The sequence below is a fragment of the Rhynchophorus ferrugineus genome, unplaced genomic scaffold (assembly GCF_030347505.1).
Source record: "Rhynchophorus ferrugineus isolate W39M unplaced genomic scaffold, kcgeb_rfMv2 rfM2, whole genome shotgun sequence".
Lineage (NCBI taxonomy): Eukaryota > Metazoa > Arthropoda > Insecta > Coleoptera > Curculionidae > Rhynchophorus > Rhynchophorus ferrugineus.
The window spans coordinates 35,769,209-35,788,428 of NW_027472581.1; the positions used below are offsets into that span (position 1 = coordinate 35,769,209).

At 32.7% G+C, this 19,220-nt stretch overlaps 2 protein-coding genes across 9 annotated transcripts in view; one reads left to right on the forward strand and one right to left on the reverse strand.

Annotated features, from left to right (window-relative positions):
• Positions 1 to 19,220, forward strand: part of LOC143190739 (tripartite motif-containing protein 2) — a 130,050-nt gene that overhangs the window by 72,128 nt on the left and 38,702 nt on the right. For 2 of the 6 annotated variants that reach the window (XM_076395281.1, XM_076395282.1), the window contains exon 2: positions 10,941 to 11,131. The exons of the other annotated variants lie outside the window; for them this stretch is intronic. The gene's annotated coding sequence lies outside the window, so the exon portion shown is untranslated. The remainder of the gene's footprint in view (positions 1 to 10,940; positions 11,132 to 19,220) is intronic. 6 annotated transcript variants of the gene reach the window in all.
• LOC143190747 (protein FAM117B) overlaps positions 1 to 19,220 on the reverse strand; it is a 79,762-nt gene that overhangs the window by 16,593 nt on the left and 43,949 nt on the right. Inside the window, exon 8 of one of the 3 annotated variants that reach the window (XM_076395296.1) lies at positions 2,541 to 2,673. The exons of 1 other annotated variant lie outside the window; for it this stretch is intronic. In XM_076395296.1, the coding sequence (XP_076251411.1) occupies positions 2,556 to 2,673 (118 nt within the window). In that variant the 3' untranslated portion in view covers positions 2,541 to 2,555. Of the gene's footprint in view, positions 1 to 2,540; positions 2,674 to 5,374; positions 5,416 to 19,220 lie in introns of those variants that run through there. One more of the 3 variants, XM_076395297.1, reaches the window with a different exon arrangement.

Consider the following 19,220-nt stretch of genomic DNA (forward strand, 5'->3'; position numbering starts at 1 on the left):
TTTTTTTAACCCTTTCACATGTTATAACTGATATACCCACTCATACTTATACCACTCGCTATGAGATCCAACAGATGCAGATGATGCCGCAATAAGTTCAAAAAAACTTGACACTCAAAAGAAAAATCTGCCTACCTATGAAACTCTCTAACACGGAGATTCCACAATCAGATGACGTCAAATACTTCACCATTTTGACCGACGCTTCACTTGGCGCAAACAGATATGGACCAAAAGGAAATAATTTGCACGCTGCGGAGCATGACTGGCTGAATCCTGTATAGACGTATAGTATACAACTATGGCGCACAGTAATCAGCTACAGTAACTTCAAGATACTCGAAATACAAAGCAAAACGATGATAATTGTGTTCAATACTATACCGTAAATAAACAATAAATATGTGTACCTAGATTTGAATCTAGGTACACATAGGTGTGTGTAGATGAACAGTGGAGGAAGAAATTGAGTCATACAGAAAGAACGGTCAAGCCAGACTAGGCCAAAACATTCACAGTTAGCTGCTGAATTAAGATTTTTTTTGTTTTGGCCTAAAAACCAGGCGGTGGAATGCATGACGCATACCTGGAGTGACAAGTTGGACCGGGTTATGTGGGACTGCCTCTGGGCTTACCGATACACTAAACCGAAACCGCTTCACAGTTGACCCCTGTGGATAGCTACTGCTACTGCATTAAATTTGGGGATGTGGCACCCGCCGATCGGGAGGCCGTTATTGGGCACGAGGGCCCGGCGATTCTATTGATTCACGAACCTGAGTTAACACACAACTGGATACTGTTGTATGGGGGCAAAAGTTATGACTGTAGCGACGGATGAGGTTATTTCAGCCTGGAAAAGGGGTGGAGCTTGGCGGTGACGCGGTGCTAAGCTCCCAGCATGTCGACCAGCTCGTGAACAAGCGCGTTTTCAGAAGAACTTAAGCTGAGTTGTTGTTTGTGGAATGATTGAGATATGAAGTGCTTGATTTCTGGAGTGTCAGTTTCCCTATGAATTTGATTATTTCTGACAAACCATGGAGCGTTTAATATTCTCCTGAGGAGCTTATTTTGGAAAACTTGAAGCCGTTTTGACCTGGCTGGGTGTAACAAACTTGAAGTAGACATTAGATCCGTAGAGGAGTACGGACCGAATTAACATCTTGTAAAATACGCATTTGATGGAGATGGGAAGTCTGTTAGAAGGGCAGATCAGAGAAGATAGCAGGTTTGCTATCCCCGAACCTTTTTGGATTGATTTCTGGATTTGGGAATGCCAACCGAACCGCTGGTCGAAACTGAACTAAGATACTCTCGCGTCAAGAAAATTAGTATATTAGATTTAGTATCAAGATTCGCAGACAGAAGATGAAGGTGATATCAATGGGTGCACAACACAAAGGAGAAGTTAAAGGAAGATCTACCGATGAAAATCTGACAACATATTAGATAATTGTTTCAAGGAAAGAGGTTATTAAGTAGTAGGATATATTACTATAACTTAATAATATTCATTCATATAATATTACCTAATGATATTTATTAACAAAACTAAGTGTTTAATGTCAAATGAACTTTTGAAGTTGGAATAATGGACATAAACATGTTTTTATATGGCTTTAAGATAGAAAGTGGCGTCAAACTACCAGGTAACAGAAATATGTATTGGTTTTTCAAGTCAGTGCGATGAAAATTGAGCGAAATTAAACGTGGTTTCGGAAGAAAACGTGTTTACTATATGATAAATATTGAATCTGTAAATTATACGCTGAAAAACGACTCATCTTATGAATTTCTCGAAGAGCCTACTCATATCTTCATCAAACGGGTTTCTGCCAAACTGCCAATCAGGCAGCACTGCTTGATGATGACTTTCAGTTAATTTTTTTTAATTAAATAGGAAAAGCTTGCTGAGAGTGAAAATATCATTGATTTAATTTACGATTAATTGGTCCGTTCTTACTAAGCGGCGGTTGAATTGAATTAATCATACTTATAATGAGATAAATGGGCAGTAAAACTAATCACCTGAACAGTAATGGTTGTAATAATGAGTTCCTTGACGGGCAAACTCTCTCAACCGTAACGTTGCCGCTCAGTATTCCCGCTTCAATGTTGTAAAATACTATTGTCCGTTTTGTCAGAGTCCACCTTTTCATTCGCGTGGGAATGTTCCCTTACGAAATGCCGGCGATGTCGCAGATTAGATTTCTATCCGCGATTCGATCTTCTTTGTTCGGGAAGTAACTGGACCGACTGGCTCGTTAAAATGCCGACGGATATATGAAATGCAAATCACCATGATTATATTTGTGGTACTCGAAATATGCACGTTTATAGAATAGAATTAGTTACGATAGCTATATATAGTTTTTACTGGATAAATTTCGAAACCAAAACATATTTGATACAAAACCATTATCAGATATAAAAAAACTTATCAGATTAAAAGCTTCCAATTAACACATGGACTGAAAAGTCACGGGCCTAACACATAGATAACGCTAGTTTTATTATATTTAGCGCTTTTTCAGTTAGTACTAACTTCAAAAGGTTTATAAGGACTCCGCTCCATCAGAAACGAAAATAAAACATTGGTTTGCTGACTTCAAATGTGGTCGTAGAGACAGCGATGATGCAGAAAGCAGTGGACGTCCAAATGAGGTGGTAACACTAGAAAACATAAGAAAATCCACAATATCATTTTGAATAATCGAAAAGTGGAATTTCGTGAGTTAGCTAACATCGTAAGTATATCAAAAACATGTGTTGTTTTTATAATATTGCATGATTATTTGATTATAAGAAAGCTCTGTTCAAAGTGGATGCCGCGTTTGTTGACTGTTGATCAAAAACAAGAAATTGTTGATGATTCTGAGCAGTGTGTGGCCATGTTTAAACGTTACAAATCGGAATTTTTGCGTCGATATGTGACAATGGATCATGGATCACTTCACACCGAAATGAAAACAATCGTCATCTGGGTAGACAGCAATTGGTGGCAGGCAAAGGTATTTTGAGGCAAAGATAAATTGTTCTTCAAAAGTGGTATTGAAATGTTAAAGCGGCGTGGGAATTATTGTGTGGCTCTTATTACGTTGATGAATAAAGCCAATTTTGAACAAAAAAAAACACGTTTTCTTTGTTACTCCCGGGACATTTCAGCCCATATGTTACAAGCTATTACAGTAACCTATTTTTAGGGAATCCATCAGTTTTTTCAGTAACATAGTTTTGTATAACAGAAGTACAGGAAAAGTTACAGTACCTTTGCAGAAATAGAAGCTTATTGAAAAAAAATGCTATGTTATTAATCGCTAGTTTTTTTTAATATGTTAATATGTGACAGAATGTTGTCATATCGCAAAATGTTATGATTCCAAAAGAATAAGGCTATAAAAATGCAAGCCTCTGCCTAGGGCTATAAAATGCAAGTATGTTAGTAGTTAACAAGATACACATATGGACTAGAAATTTTAAAATACAGTTTGAATAAGCTCGAAATCTTCCCATGTCAATTTTGCGTTGCAGCGAAATGACAAAGACCCAATTGTATCACTTTCTTCATGCAAAATCAGTTATGGTAATCGACAGTAAGTTAAATTAAATATCACATTAGACAAAAAAAAGAACAGATCGGGCTAAAGATCACAGAACTGTGCTGGTTAGTCAGAAGGTACTCCCAACTTGATCTAAGATCAAAGAGATAATTTCATCAGTCAATTATAAAGGTTGCATACGTGCACATGATGACCTCGAAATGAAATGGATTTACCAATTTGTCCAATATTTCGCTTTCAAGCATGAAGTAACATTACGAAATCACAGCAACCTGGAAGCCGTACGGCTATTGGATGGTGCACAGGAAATCAGAAGATTGAAGTGAACCTAAAAACTCGAACTTGGATTGAGTGCTATTCTTAACTTTATCTCAAATAGCATCATATATATATATATATATATATATATATATATATATATATAATATATATGAATAAAAATAATTAGTTGAAAGAACATTTTCACACTTAAGAAATAATATTTGGCGTCTTTCACTTCACCTTTGTTAAAAAAAAAAACAATGGTTTTTGGTAACACTGTCTGCAAAAATAGTAAAAACTTAATGAAGGTTGTTCAATAGATATTAGAAATGGTCAATCGGCAAGCATTTAAGCTTCAACCCAGTTCAATGTTGTCATCTTGACGAACACTTTTTGTGTATTAGTAATGTAATTAGTGTTTCTTGGCATTGGTTGTTGATCTCTATGAATATTTCCTATACCAAAAATCAGTTTTATAGTGAACTTTTATATTTTGTTTTTGTTTATCCTTCTAAATTTCATTTGTATTATGGTAGTCGTCCATTATCATATATTCATAAATTGATGTTTAATATAAAAGTACAGGCTATTATGTTTAAGTAATGAATCATAACAATTCTTATTTTTATTGTGTGCAAATGCGGCACCCAATTAAAGTTTTCCCATGTACGCATCTTCCTGTATGATTTTTTAAAATATTTTAACTATTTGACCGCAAACTTTTCCGCCTATATGTTATTCAAACTAGGACCGGGCTTTTTTAATTGCTTCAAGTTCTTTTTATTTATCAATTATCATTAGTCGAAATATAGTATTGGTAGAGTGTATTATTCTATTTTACAAATAAAACAAGTATGTCAAGTTTAAACCTACTTAGTAATATGAATAATATCAAATGAATTTCAGAGCAGACAAATGATACTGTACAAATAAATAAGAGAAAACTTTCATTTATGTCATTTTATATAAATTATTCAAAAATATCTGTATCCTAAAATAATGTTTCAAAATCTCATTTATATACAAACCATATTAAAAATTTATAAAATAATATAGATTTAGTTTTATTATTTTATGATTAAATTACCCAAATTTTGTAAAAACATCCATTGTACAAATTTATAGTTATATAAACTCCTAATAATGTTTAACAAAAAATCATACTTATTTATTCCATGTTAAGTAAATTTTCAAAATTCGTAAATTTTTATTTGAAAGAGTGCACTTCCGAGGTAGTTCCATTGGAACCAAATCAGGATCTGATATGGGGGAAAGGGGGAAATCAAGGGAAAACCTCAAATTTCAACGGTACGTACGTTTTCACTTATTTTTTATATAAAATAATCACATATTTGAGTATAATGTTATTGCTGAACTGATATGACGAAAAATCGGAAGTTCAGTGTAAAAACCATTCAATTTGCCTTTCAAGCACTAACAAGATCATATGAGAAGTCGTAGAAACATTGTAGGTAACTGTTTCTATGGTGTGATGATTAGAACGTTAAGTTCGCACGCGGAGGTCTCGGATTTGATTCCCAGCAGGTCAGCAACTTTTTTTGTTCCAGTTTGATTGGAACATTTGTCAAATCACCTAAAAAGATAAAAATTTAAAAAAATACAAAAAAATTGAACCGACTTCAAAAAATGAATAAGGAACTCACTAAAAACTAAAAATGATTAAACTTTGATTTTTTACACAAAAATAAATAATAATCGTTATAATAACTAAATAAAAATAAACAAGAAACTTATTTAACCTATCTACTACACGTATGTTATTTTATATTCTACTATATACACATAATTTAGCTTAATACCTACCTAAACCTATTTATCTATTTATACTATTATTTTAACTACAATCAGCTGATCAGTTTGAAGTCGGAACCGAGCATAAATAATACAAAAATAATAATATAAACAAATCTAATCTAATTTGTTGCTCGGCACTGTCGGTTAATTTTTTTTTTGTTGAAAATATTTTATAACTTAATGTCAAGGACCATAGTTCGTTGCTCACGTTAAGGAGTAGATCCACTCAACACAAACCGTAATGGAAGTGACTTTTAGTACATATCAAAAAAGCATATTATGATTTTTTCTTTAAAACATCTTATTTGACACAACTTTTGAAAATTACGGATTCGACGAAGAAAAAAATGTAAGTATATTTTTATGTTAAAATAATCATATGTCATCTATGTTAATTCAAATTGTTACTTAAATGTAAATACTTGGACATATAATAGCGGCTTGTCTTCATTATTAACAAAACATTACCGGAAGTTCATAATTATAGATAGCTCTATCTCGTTGGAGTTTTTATATTTACGCTTGTCGATCACCTTTGACTTTCTAATTTATTTACTTTATTGTTAATATCATCGTTGTTAACAAAAAATAAGCATTACACGTGGCGATTTAAATTGATTATTTTAATTATCAATATACATTTAATCTTATTTTAATGAAGTTTTGATTTAACGACTTAGTAAGATATTTATTAGTGTAAAACAATACTTATTTAATACTTTCATAATATATGTTCTTTTAATCATCATGATCATTCCCAGCTAATTCTAAGATTAGTTGTCAAAATCGTATGCTTCTTAGATTATTTCTTATTTTCTTTAGTTTAAGTTTAAGCTTTCAATTCTATATTAAAGTCATGTGTATATGAACAATCAACATTAGAATCAGCAATTAAATGGTAAAACAGGTCTATTCTATCATTTATAGTCAGTATATAGACTGTTCACGTTCAATTTATTGGGCAGACTTAAATAATTAATGGGTGTGGAACCATATATTTTTGTCTCCATTAAATTCGTGAAACTAGTTTAATTCCTGCCTTTATTATACACGCCTAGTTCGTAAAAAATATTTTGCGGCTTTTAGACAAATACAATATAATGTGAATTTTGTGTATTCAAAATTTAATGAATTCGCTTTCTTGCTATTTTCTATTGATTTATAAAGTTTCTTTTTATATTTTACTTTCCTTTAAACCAACTAAGGTTTATCTGGACTGGACGTACTGTTTAACGTGGGCTCCGAACCGCGGTCCTTGGTATTAAGTCTAGCGACTGGCGAGTGACCCACTTGGAGATCATCTCAAACAGAAAACATCCGGTCTTACCCTGCTTGATTACTGGCGTCACTGGCATGATTGTCAAATTTTGCATTCTTGCCTTATGGACAATCACAAACGTAAATTTGCAACTATACCCCAGCAGGATTCGAACCCTCGACTACTACAACGTTAGGAAAGTCGTCCTATTACCTTGATCACTATAACCAAGGCCGAAAAGTGTCATTTGATTTTGGTTATTATTATTTTAGGGTAAAATGATGTGGCTCGGTGAATGGAGGTAAATCGAAATGAAACAGTGGTGTTTACATAATGTGACCGTTATTTATTGGCAATATAAAAAATGTTTTTTATACAAAGATAAAAAGGATGGCAGCGGAGTTACCTGAAGACGAGGCTTGGGCAGTCGATGGTGGCACGTCTTAACCAAACGAGGGTTGAGCACTGAATGACCGAAATACCCTTCAATAATATCCCAGATAAACGTCTCGGGGTTGCCGCCAGCTATTCGTTGTCGGGTTCCAGTTGGCACCCCGCCCGTGTTCAACATCTGGGATTATATTTCTGGGTATTTTGTAGACCGTTATTCCACGATGTAAAATTCGACATGCTAAGATCGCTACAATACTCCCCTGCCAGAATTTTACATAAAATTACTTCAACAAAAATACAAAAATGTTTGCAAAAAATATCAAATACAAAAAAAAACATATACCAAACAAAATGTGCTGTGTAAAATGGGCTTTGAAAAAATATGATAGTTCGAAACGGTTGTGGTTGGTACGGTTGCGATCTGGTACGGCTGTTGATATCTTCCGGTCCTACAGATACCGTTGCATCATCGTCGCTTTGGCACTTGAATGTGGTCCATCGACGACGTTGAAAACAAGCTATTCTTCAGACAGGGCTCCCGTAATCGACGCTGTGGGAGGATCGACTGTTCGACGACGTGGTAGCTTATTTTCTTCGACGACGAGACGTTAGCAATTCTGGTACTTCGGCGAAAACATAACGAGTCTACGATGACTGCAATCGCTACCTAGCTTCTGGAGCTGCTCTGTGACTAATCCGTAGTCACATACGTTAGGTTAATTCAGAAAAAAAAACAAATAACGACGGTATCCGACCGAAGCTGCCCAAAGCCTTTTAAATCAAAATATCTGCCATTATGACGGAGACGGCGAGCGAAGGAAGACATTATGATTTAAACATAGCGCCGAAAGAAATGTTTAGCCGAGACGCTGATGATTAAGCAGTGATGTAAAAATATTCCAAAAGATTGTGAAATAAAAATTTTGACAAAAAAAAATTAAAAAAATTAATTGGAAATAATGAAATTAATCGGAATAAAATGAAAATGAATCTTGAAGGTAAAATTGAAAAGGAATCGAATTAAAAATATTTAAAATTTTGAAACAAAAAAAATATAACGGTCACGTAAAATACACCATTTTCTACGTACCCTCCATTCACGAGTCCAAACCCAATTTTGCGAAAGATCACGTCGGGGTCACCACCTTAGGGTAAAATGATGTGGCTCGGTGAATGGAGGTAAATCGAAATGAAACAGTGGTGTTTACATAATGTGACCGTTATTTATTGGCAATATAAAAAATGTTTTTTATACAAAGATAAAAAGGATGGCAGCGGAGTTACCTGAAGACGAGGCTTGGGCAGTCGATGGTGGCACGTCTTAACCAAACGAGGGTTGAGCACTGAATGACCGAAATACCCTTCAATAATATCCCAGATAAACGTCTCGGGGTTGCCGCCAGCTATTCGTTGTCGGGTTCCAGTTGGCACCCCGCCCGTGTTCAACATCTGGGATTATATTTCTGGATATTTTGTAGACCGTTATTCCACGATGTAAAATTCGACATGCTAAGATCGCTACATTATTATTTCTAAAATTTTTCTCATTATTCCTCATGATAGTTTTATATTTTATATATCTAATAATAAGTAAACATAAATTTCTTTCCTTATTCTGATTAAATTTAAAGTCCTACGACACTCTAATGATAATTCCATCTATAATGACAAAATAATGACTGATACATCAACTAAGAGGCTAAACCAAAATGATATGGTACAATTACAACAGCTATTATTCACGTCTTGCTTGCTCATTTTGCTTTACTATATTTGTTATTTTATTGAAATTTAAGCAGTTTTTTTTTTGAATATCGAAGATGTGGAATTACTAGACGAAGAACAAAAAATGAACATTCTCTATCGATAAAATGTAACTTTTACTTTCATATTTTAAATATGATGCTTTCGATATAGCTGTCAAAGTACATTGTGATAAACCAAAAATGCTCAAAAATAAGGAATTCTAAAACAAGGCTATAGTCATCAAGTTGATACTGAAAGCTGAAACTCGATATTTCTTAAATCATTGTCGAGTTTGAGTGGAAGGAATAAAACTACAAAGTCTCAAGTCTACTCCAACCTGATAATTTACCTCTTGGCTTCGTTAGCTTTATTATTGCTCTGATTACGTGATCCGTTATTTTGTTTTTTTTTTGGAAAGATAGAAAATATGAAGTGATTGACTAGTGGATAGTTTTTTTATAATAAATCTTTGAATTAACAAAAATATAACGCTAGAAATTATATTACTCTCGATATTTGAGTACTTAAGATATTTGTTTGACTATATGTTTACTCAAAGGTGCGTCGTATTAATGAAATATTTTTTAGAAATTTATTAATACATTTTTGCGAAATATTATAGACTAATTCATAAGTGTTTAGAACCTATTTGTCTCTATTTAGTTTCAAAAATATTAATACTTTGTGTATTAATTACATTGATACTTACCATGCTATTTTTAATTAATCTACTGTACACAAAACTATACAAGATCAAGCGGTTTAATTATCTTGAAATTATATCAGTGCTACTCAAAAGTCTTTCCTCGATCATAATCAAATTAATCTACATTAATCAATTCTTTTTTTTGTGTTTTAATTCTCATCGTTTTCTTTGTGAATATTCTGATATGGTTATTTTAAGAAGTTTTGCATCAAGAGATGTCTCCCCAGCGACATAATATTGTGACTATATGAGATGTCAGTATTACTCCAATTGTATATGAATTCAACATACACTATTATTCTACCTGCTTGGTTTGACTTATTTATATGATTATTTACATGTTGAAGTTTTTTGGTTACTTTTTATAAATTTTCTTCAATAACAATTATCATCATGCCAAACCTTATAAAACTATTAAATTACGTCAAAGAATATATCTAGGACTTTTGTTTTTCCTACGCTTTTTCAATAATATCTATGATTCAATTGTTTGTTTATCAATTGTTTGTTCATAAACTAATTTGCAGGTATTTTTTCCTCCTTATGATTGGTTTTAGCCTTTTCAAAAATACTTTTTCAAATAGTTTAAATATTACTGATAGCAATGACATTGGTGAAATTAGTAATATAATAATATGAATTAAGAATTATAATTACTTTGATCATTTTTCAAACATCTGGACCGTGTTGCATGTTCTGGATCAAGTTTGTGAATTTTGTAATGTTAAAAAGCATTTCTCTGGTAGACATCTGGTATTTGTTGGACTGTGTAAATATCATTGCTTTAGATTTTTAGTAGTCCTCTAGTGTAAATAGACTGTTTCTTTGCCATTTGTAAGATTTTGCACTTAATTATTACTTTTGCGTATTATTTATTTTCTATATTACACATTAGGTTGCATTTTTTGTAGTTTTTTTGCATACTACTTCCTTAATTTCTTTGGATAATTTGTTGTAAATTATAAAATTGAACAAGGCTAATTCAGTGTCTAAGTTTAATTATTGGATTGTCCTGAGTAGTATATTTAGTTGATTGCAAATATATAATTACATAAAATTAGTTGGACAACTTAAAAAAAAAACAGATTGGATGGATTTCGGAACACCAAATAACGTCGTTTTCTTGTTGGTGTTAGATCACACCAGACAAAGCGAGAATTACTCGTTTCGTTTTAAATTAATTAACATTAATCTATTTCAGGTCTACGAGTTGAGAGTAATCACGCACTGAACAAATAATGTGACCTGCCGCAGGATTTACGACCGGTCGCATATTAGATTGTCCAGAAATTGCTCAGGAATGTTTAACGATAACGATATTCTGTATATGTAATATATGTATACGGCTGAAGTCTGTGTAGGCGTTTAATAGGTCGTTCGGTTTGAGAAGCGGTATGTATCTACCTAAAATAGTTAACAAATACCTATACGGTACGGTCTGATTTATGTTATTATTCAATCTCGTTAATCCCGTATATCTATACATAGTATATATTTATATTTATTACTTCCTTAAAAGGTAGTTTAGAAGACAATTTTTGTGCCATAAATTGTTACATAAAAAGTAATATTTCAAGTACTTTAACTCCACTTATTGTTTTAAGTAAATAGTTTATTTCTATATTGACGCTATGTAATTGTCAAAATATAATCTACCATATTTTTAAAATCAGCAATGCTAATAACTGTTAACGAATCAAGTATTGTCAGTCTCCCCTTCGATATTATGAAAATCAATCAGAGCGAATATATATAATTTCTGAAGGGTATTAATATCTGAGATAATTTTACCCTTAAAGAAAATATATATGATGACAATAACAGAATCACAAAAATATTGACTTATTGTAATAATATAGTATAGAGATTCTAAAAAATCATGAAATGGTTGAAGATGTGATTATAAGATTTTATTAGGAATAACACATCGTAATAATCCGCCATATTAACTCAGAAGCGATAGACGGTTTGGTAACCAACAATTCGTATATGGTAGTTAGTTTTTATATTCTTTGAATTTCATCCGTTTCGATTTTATTCGAATTAGTTATTTTATACATTCTAGTTTTGTGCTACCAATGATACGGAAAAGAAATGCAAAAAAACGGATTTATGAAGTAACATAATTCGAGCTTGTCAAGAATTGACTTGATGGTGTTACATGTTTTATTAGTCATCAAACAATGACTTTTACTCGACTGAATTAAAACTTTATTAATTAAGATACAATGTATGAATTATATTTCCCTATAAATACGTATTTTATTGTCACTAAACGGTTATACATGAGTTTTTAATATATAATAAAAAATAGCTTTCTTACTAATATTGTTTTTTCAAGTTCTAATTGAAAAGTCCCCGGTCTACCATAATAAAACACATTTTTTTGGCAAAATTAGTTTTTTTTATTCAACATAATTCCCTTCAAGGGTGATACATTGATTATAGCAACACTCCAACTTTTCGATACCATTTCTGTAGTACGATTTGTCCTTTGCTTCAAAATAGGCTTCAGTTTCGGCGATTACCACTTCACTCGACGAACATTTTTTCTCAGCGAGCATTCTTTTGAGATCTGAGAACAGGAAATAGTCGCTGGGGTCAGATCTGGAGAATACGGTGGATGAGGAAGCAATTCGAAGCCCAATTCATAGATTCTTGCCGTCGTTTTCACTGACTTGTGACACGGTGCATTGTCTTGGTGAAGCAGCACTTTCTTTTTCTTCAAACGGCCGCATTTTTCGGCGATTTCGTCTTTCAAACGGTCCTATAACGCTATGTAATAGTCGCAGTTGATGGACCTTCCTTTTTCAAGGTAATCAATGAAAATTATTGCATGCGCATCCCAAAATACAGACGCCATAACCTTGCCAGCTGACTGTTGCCTTTTCTCACGCTTTGGAGCGGGTTCATCGTGTGCAATTCACTCGGATCACTGTCGATTGGACTTCGGAGTGAAATGATGGAGCCATGTTTCATCCATTGTCACATGTCGACGCAAAAAACTCGGGTTTATTACGCTTGATCATCTTCAAACACTGCTCGGAATCATCAACTCGTCGTTGTCTTTGGTCAAAAGTGAGCTCGCGCGGCACCCACTTTACGCAGAACTTTCCCATACCCAAATATTCGTGGATGATATGATGTACACGTTCAGTTGATATCTTTAGAGTATCTGCTATTTCATTCAATTTCAATTTACGGTCATTCAAAATCATTTTGTGGATTTTTTAATGTTTTCGTTGGTAACAACCTCTTTTGTTATTAGTTTGCCTTGACGCTCTATGTGTCAGACCGGGGACTTTTCAATTGAGCATTTCAACTGTTCAACTGTTAATGCACAAGACAACAGCTATTTGATCATATTTGCTTTTTATGGCCTTGATGGATGGGCATTTTTCGAAGGATTTTTTATATTTCAAATATTCTTTTTTTCTTGTTAGAACATATGATCATTCGATAGCATTAAAAGCCCATTTTCTTCTATGTGCTTTGTTCTATGTATACTTATTAACCTAAATCCATTGCGAGATATAATTTTCCATATTATTTGGTAACTAAAACTAGAATTATTTTATTAGGTACATAAAAATATATATAAAAATACATATTAAATAAAACTAATGAAGATTGCATTAACCTCAAATTTTTTAGACAATGTTATTTACCTGGGTATTACGTTTACCATACATAGTTGAACTAGACTAACATTATAAAGGTATTAATTATAGTAGATATTTACATCAAAATGGTTGTTCGCAGAAATACATTACCGATTAAAGATATGTAATGGCGCCTGGATCTCGTCTTATAAGATTTAACCACATCTCTCTCTTTTCGGAGTATTTATCGTCGTATTAGTGCATTAAGGAACCTATTGAGAACCCATAGTTATAACTCAAATTTATTTAAATTATGTATCAATAAAACATGTATGCATAGAAATTATCAACTCTTAGCAAACTGTTACGTCTTTTATAGAAATGTAGCTTTTTGGCGTCCTTTATTCTAATAACAAATAAATACGTAGGAATAATGTTACACGACTAGCTGGAATGTTGAGGATGTTTCTATTGAATACTTTTTTTTATAAATACTTCCGTGCCAATAATGTCAACCGGACTAATTTTCGTGTAGTTACTGAATACGCTGATAAATTTGATGTAAAAGATATGGACAACCAAAATTCAGTTTTGACAGATTCTGACTAATATAAACGAATTGTGTAAATATTTTCATTTCTACTAAAATATAGAAATCTATTTGCTCAACCGATAAATATGACGAAAGGACAGTCCTTCTACTGTTACGATAATCGCGAGTTCTAATCTTGCTGAGTCAAAAGGGCAAGATCTGATAAGGAAAATGATCCTAGTTACGCCAGTAACCAGTCTGATAGTAGGATGATCTCCAAGTTTGTCAATCATCAGTACACTTATTGATCAGGACATTGATTCAAAGCTTAAGTTAAGAAGTAGGTCCTAGTCCCAATAAACCCGAGTTGGTAAAAATGAGACCCTAAAATATAACTAAAAATCACTGCCTAGATGTTAGATTAGTCATTTAATTTCAGATATTTTAGAGAGAACTCATCTTAGAACATTTCTACATTTTGGCAAGTTTTCAATACAGGTCGGATACTTTCAATGAATAATAATTGATAACCAATTAAACAAATATTAAACTATTTGACATTCGACCAGATTGACAATGTAAGCTAATTTGCAGGTTATGATTAATTTTAGTTTGGGGTCATTTTTATGACTCATAATGTATAACTGGCATTCGCATGTCGTTTGTTATAAAATGTTTAATTTAAGGACATAAAGTAACAATATGTTAGGTTTAATATAGATTAAATAGATTAATAATAATGGATTAATTTAAAGTAGAAATAAATCGTATTTAAGAAATTATCAGTGACACTTCATAACTCACCTTCATGCGTTAAATAAGTAACCCAATATTATTTAACACTACCATATTGGATGTCATTAAATGAGGTTCATTAGTTGTGTTTTTTTTGTCAATTAAGGCTTAACATAAAAAATTATAAAAAAGGTTTTGTTTATTTCTAGTCAGTTGGATATCCTTCTGATAGCGTAAAAACGATACGCCTTAATAAGGTTTATTGAACGACTTTCTTGGAAATTAAGTACACCTAATGGTAAAACTGTAGTGATAAACATTGTTAATTAACCGAAGAACTTTGTTCGTCATCACATAAGTCCAAATAGGCTTTACTATGAACTCGTAAGTCAATTTGCTTGATCTTATCTAGAAGTTGGGAATATCTTCCAACTAATGAATACAGATTTTTAAATTTATCAAATTGTAAATTATTTGTAAAAAGTAATTTGCCTTAAACATTAAAACTTGAAATACGAAACAGTCCGCTCATTCAGTTACTGTACTAGATTAATTATCTCGTCAGAGCGGCAATATAATTATTATCTAAAGCAGCCGTTGTTTATTTTCCCTAGAAAAAAGCAGGTTTACGAACCGGAAGCAAGAAAAACTAGAAATGGTTTGCGGTCTTTACTTCACTCCGTCTATTATATACTAGATGTTCAGTCATTTTAAATTAATTCCTATGATAACAGTAATTACTGCTCAAAAGGCTTCATTACGAACATATATTGCGGATTCGTTTTTGAAAGGAAATCTACTTTCTTATCTTATTCGGTTTGCTTATAATTTCTCTTGTTCACTATGCGGTTTTGAGTTAATTTATTTTAATGTTATTGCGAATGTTGATTATATAAAACACGATTTTTAAAATGTTTCTAACCGCAGTTTTTTAAATTTTTTATTCACGTGAGTTATGATTCTGATTACAGAAAGACGCATGGAGACCTATCTAGCAGGCAGTGTAGAGTCAAAACATTACTTTTATTACCTCCTTTGAGAGGCTTTTAACAAGTATGTTGTAAATGTAATATAAAAATAAAGCGATGAAGCATAAGTTTTTTGTTCTGGCCTAAAACCAGGCGGTGCAATGCATGAAGCATACCTGGTCGCGAAGACTTGCCCTGGAGTGACAAATTGGCCCGGGTTATGTGGGACTGCCTCTGGGCTTACCACTAAACCCCTGTGGATCGCTACTGCTACTGCATTAAATTTGGGGATATGGTACCCGCTAATCGGGCAGCCGTTATTGGGCACGAGGACCCGGCGATTCTATTGATTCGCGAACTTGAGTTAACACACGACTGGATACTGTCGTATGGGGGCAAAAATTATGACTGCAGCAACGGATGATATCGTTTCAGGAAAAAAAATTCTGAAAAAGGTGGGAGGTTAGCGGTGACGCGATGCTAAGCTCCCAACATGTCGACCAGCTCGCGAATAAGCGCGTTTTCAGAAGAACTTGAGCTGAGCTGTTGTTTCTGGAATGATTGAGATGTGAAGTGCTTGATTTCTGGAGTATCAGTTTCCCTATAAATTTGATTATTTCAGAGAAGCCATGTAACGTTTAAGATTCTCCTGGGGAGCTTATTTTGCAAAACATGAAGCCGTTTCACATGGTTAGGTGTAACAAACTTGAAGTAGACATTAGGTCCGTAGAGGATCCGAAGGACGGACCGAATTAACATCTTGTAAAATAAGCATTTGATGGAGATGGAAAGTCTGCTAGAAGGGCAGATCAGAGAAAATAGCAAGTTTGCTATCCCTGAACCTTTCTGGATTTAATCAAGTATAAGACAATATATAAATAAATGTATCACATATTAATTGTTCGTAAAACATAGATGATGAGACATGTAACTAATTTATGTATCGTGTAAGCTTCAGAACCAACGGAAAGAAGTGGTGATTATTTGGAACTAGTGTACAAACAATGCTGCCGCTCCTTATTTTCTTAGATCTGTATCTTATTTTAATGTAAACAAAACCCTTATTATGTAAATACATCATGTTACACCACCGAATTTTAGACTATTCAGTGCCGCATAGACACCCTATATAACACCTCCCTTCTGAAATATTGACCAAAGCGATATATAATACGTTGTCGTTACCACGCCTAGGCAGCTTTCAGTTGTAGTAAAATTATTTGAGAACTTTAAATATGCCTTCGTTTGAGAACTTTAAATATGCCTTCGTCCACCAGTTTGCTTTCGATTATTTTCTGAATTGCGCTATTTTTACCCAAATTTCTCTATTTTTACCCAAATTTCTGATTCTAAAATTTCTGAGCAACTGAGCTACTTCAATGTGCCTTTGATACATCACATACACCTTAACCTTAATCTGCGACGCTTACCACTGATGTTTTTCAAAGCGTGGATAGTTCGTATTTCCTATTGTCATAGTTCAGTTCAGTGATATATGTTAGGCCTATAATAGTACAAATTTATTCGATAGCGATCCCCGACGAAATGACACATACTAAAAAGTGAAGTCTGTCAGTGAAGTTTCAACATGAAGTTGGTTACAAATCATAGAGGGAGTGTTAACTTAATACAAATAATTTCAGAATTGTTTTGCGTGGTCTCAGCAGGAAGGCGCTGAGAACGTTATTTCGCTACATTTCATTGGTTAGATCACCATTACAGGCACCTATAAAGAAAATGTTTTTTTAGAAAAGCAATTCATTGGTTGAGGATTTCATACGCATCATGTGACCAACCTCTGTTGTCACATTCTACTGACCAGTTAAATTTAAAATAAAACCCAAATGTAATTTTTCAAAAGAAATTATTAAAATAAAATTCTGTATAAATACAAATATTATAAAATGTCAAAAAGCTAAAATATAAGTATATAATGAATATATATAATCTATCTAAATAAAAAAATTATGAAACATAAATAAATCAATAAAAAATAATTAAATGCGAATATAAATAACGCCTATTTCAGTAAGACCTGTAATACCATCTGTTCTAAATCCTTTAAAATTATTTTATAGGCCTAATAAATTAATATACATAATAACAATAAGTATTCTCTTAATAGGAAATTATTTAATTTAATCACGTAATGTTTTGTATTCTTCTTAAAATACGCCTGCAACTTATATATTTTATGGAAACAGAACAACACTCAACAAAGGATCGGCCTTTGCGTCTTTTTTCGGCCATCAATCATGTACTAAAATCAATATTAGTGACGCGTTTTGAACACAAGGAAGATTAACTAACGATGTTTAGCTACTTCAAAAGGTTTTTTACGTAATACACATTATAGTAGTCGGATATTTTGAATAGTACACGGATAATAATTTATAATTATTTTGTGTTTGTATAACGAAGAACTATAATGTTCCTGCGATATTACTACTACTTTAGCCAGCTTCTGCCAAATTAAAAAGCATGACATGCAGATAGTATAAATATTATAAGTAACTGTATGATTGATGGTGACGATCTTAACGTCAACGAACTTAATACCAACTCATACCTAATTCATGTCAGCTTTATAAGGATTGTATTTTATCACTTTTAATGATGACATTTAGAAGAGCTATTTTATGGGTTTTATCCATTGACTGTATTAGTGTTGATTATTATTCGCTTAACCAAAGAATAGTGACAAGCCAACAATGTTTAGGCCTACTTCTAAACACAATTAGTTTTTTCTACATACCACAATTGGTTTATAGCCAAAGCTAAGGCGAATTCACTGTGAATTTATTTGGAATGTTTTAATTGGAAAAAATTCGCTCAATTGTTTAAAGTATTGGACGTAATTCATGACTTGTTCATGAAAATAGTTTATTAAGAGTAAAATTGAAAAAGAATTGTGGATTGCTAATTTTTTTTTTTAATTATCATTCAAGAGTCTTAAGTGTTCCAATTTGCGTTTTTAGAAATAATTCGTGACTCTCTTCATTTCTTTCAGTCTTTGTATTTCTGTTCTGTTGCTAATATTATGTGTGAGTCTAGAGCATTTACTAGACTTCTCTAGTTTGTCGTATTTCTATGACTGTTGATGTTGATGCACTTTTAATGCCATTGATCTAGAATGATTAATTTTTATGGGGTTCCTTTGCGTTGATCTTCTTTAAAATTTTGTTATTGTCATATTTAAGTTGGGCAAGTAATCTTCCTTTTTAGTCTCTGAAAAGGCAGGTTAGTTACAAATTACAAAAAGGCCCTCTGAATTTCATTGGGATTCATTTAACCTAAGATATTTACTTTTTTTAATTAAAACCGGCTATGTGGAAATGATTTGCTTGTTTTCATTCAAGTATTTGAAAAAGGTGGTGAAATATGGAACAAGCTCTGATCGTCCACCGAAAAAGCTGACGAAATTCTTGAAAAAGTCCGGCAAGATAAGCATATTAGCGGTGTCCACTTATTTCCTCACGTTAATATCAATATCATGTCTCTCTTCAAGTAATAACGAAAACTTGTCGATAGTAATGGTGCTTATTTAGTATAAATGAATTAATTTTTAGTCCCATCATCATCATCATCAATACATAGCCAGCACTCGGGGATGTCTATCTCTCAACTAATAAATTGCTTTTGGT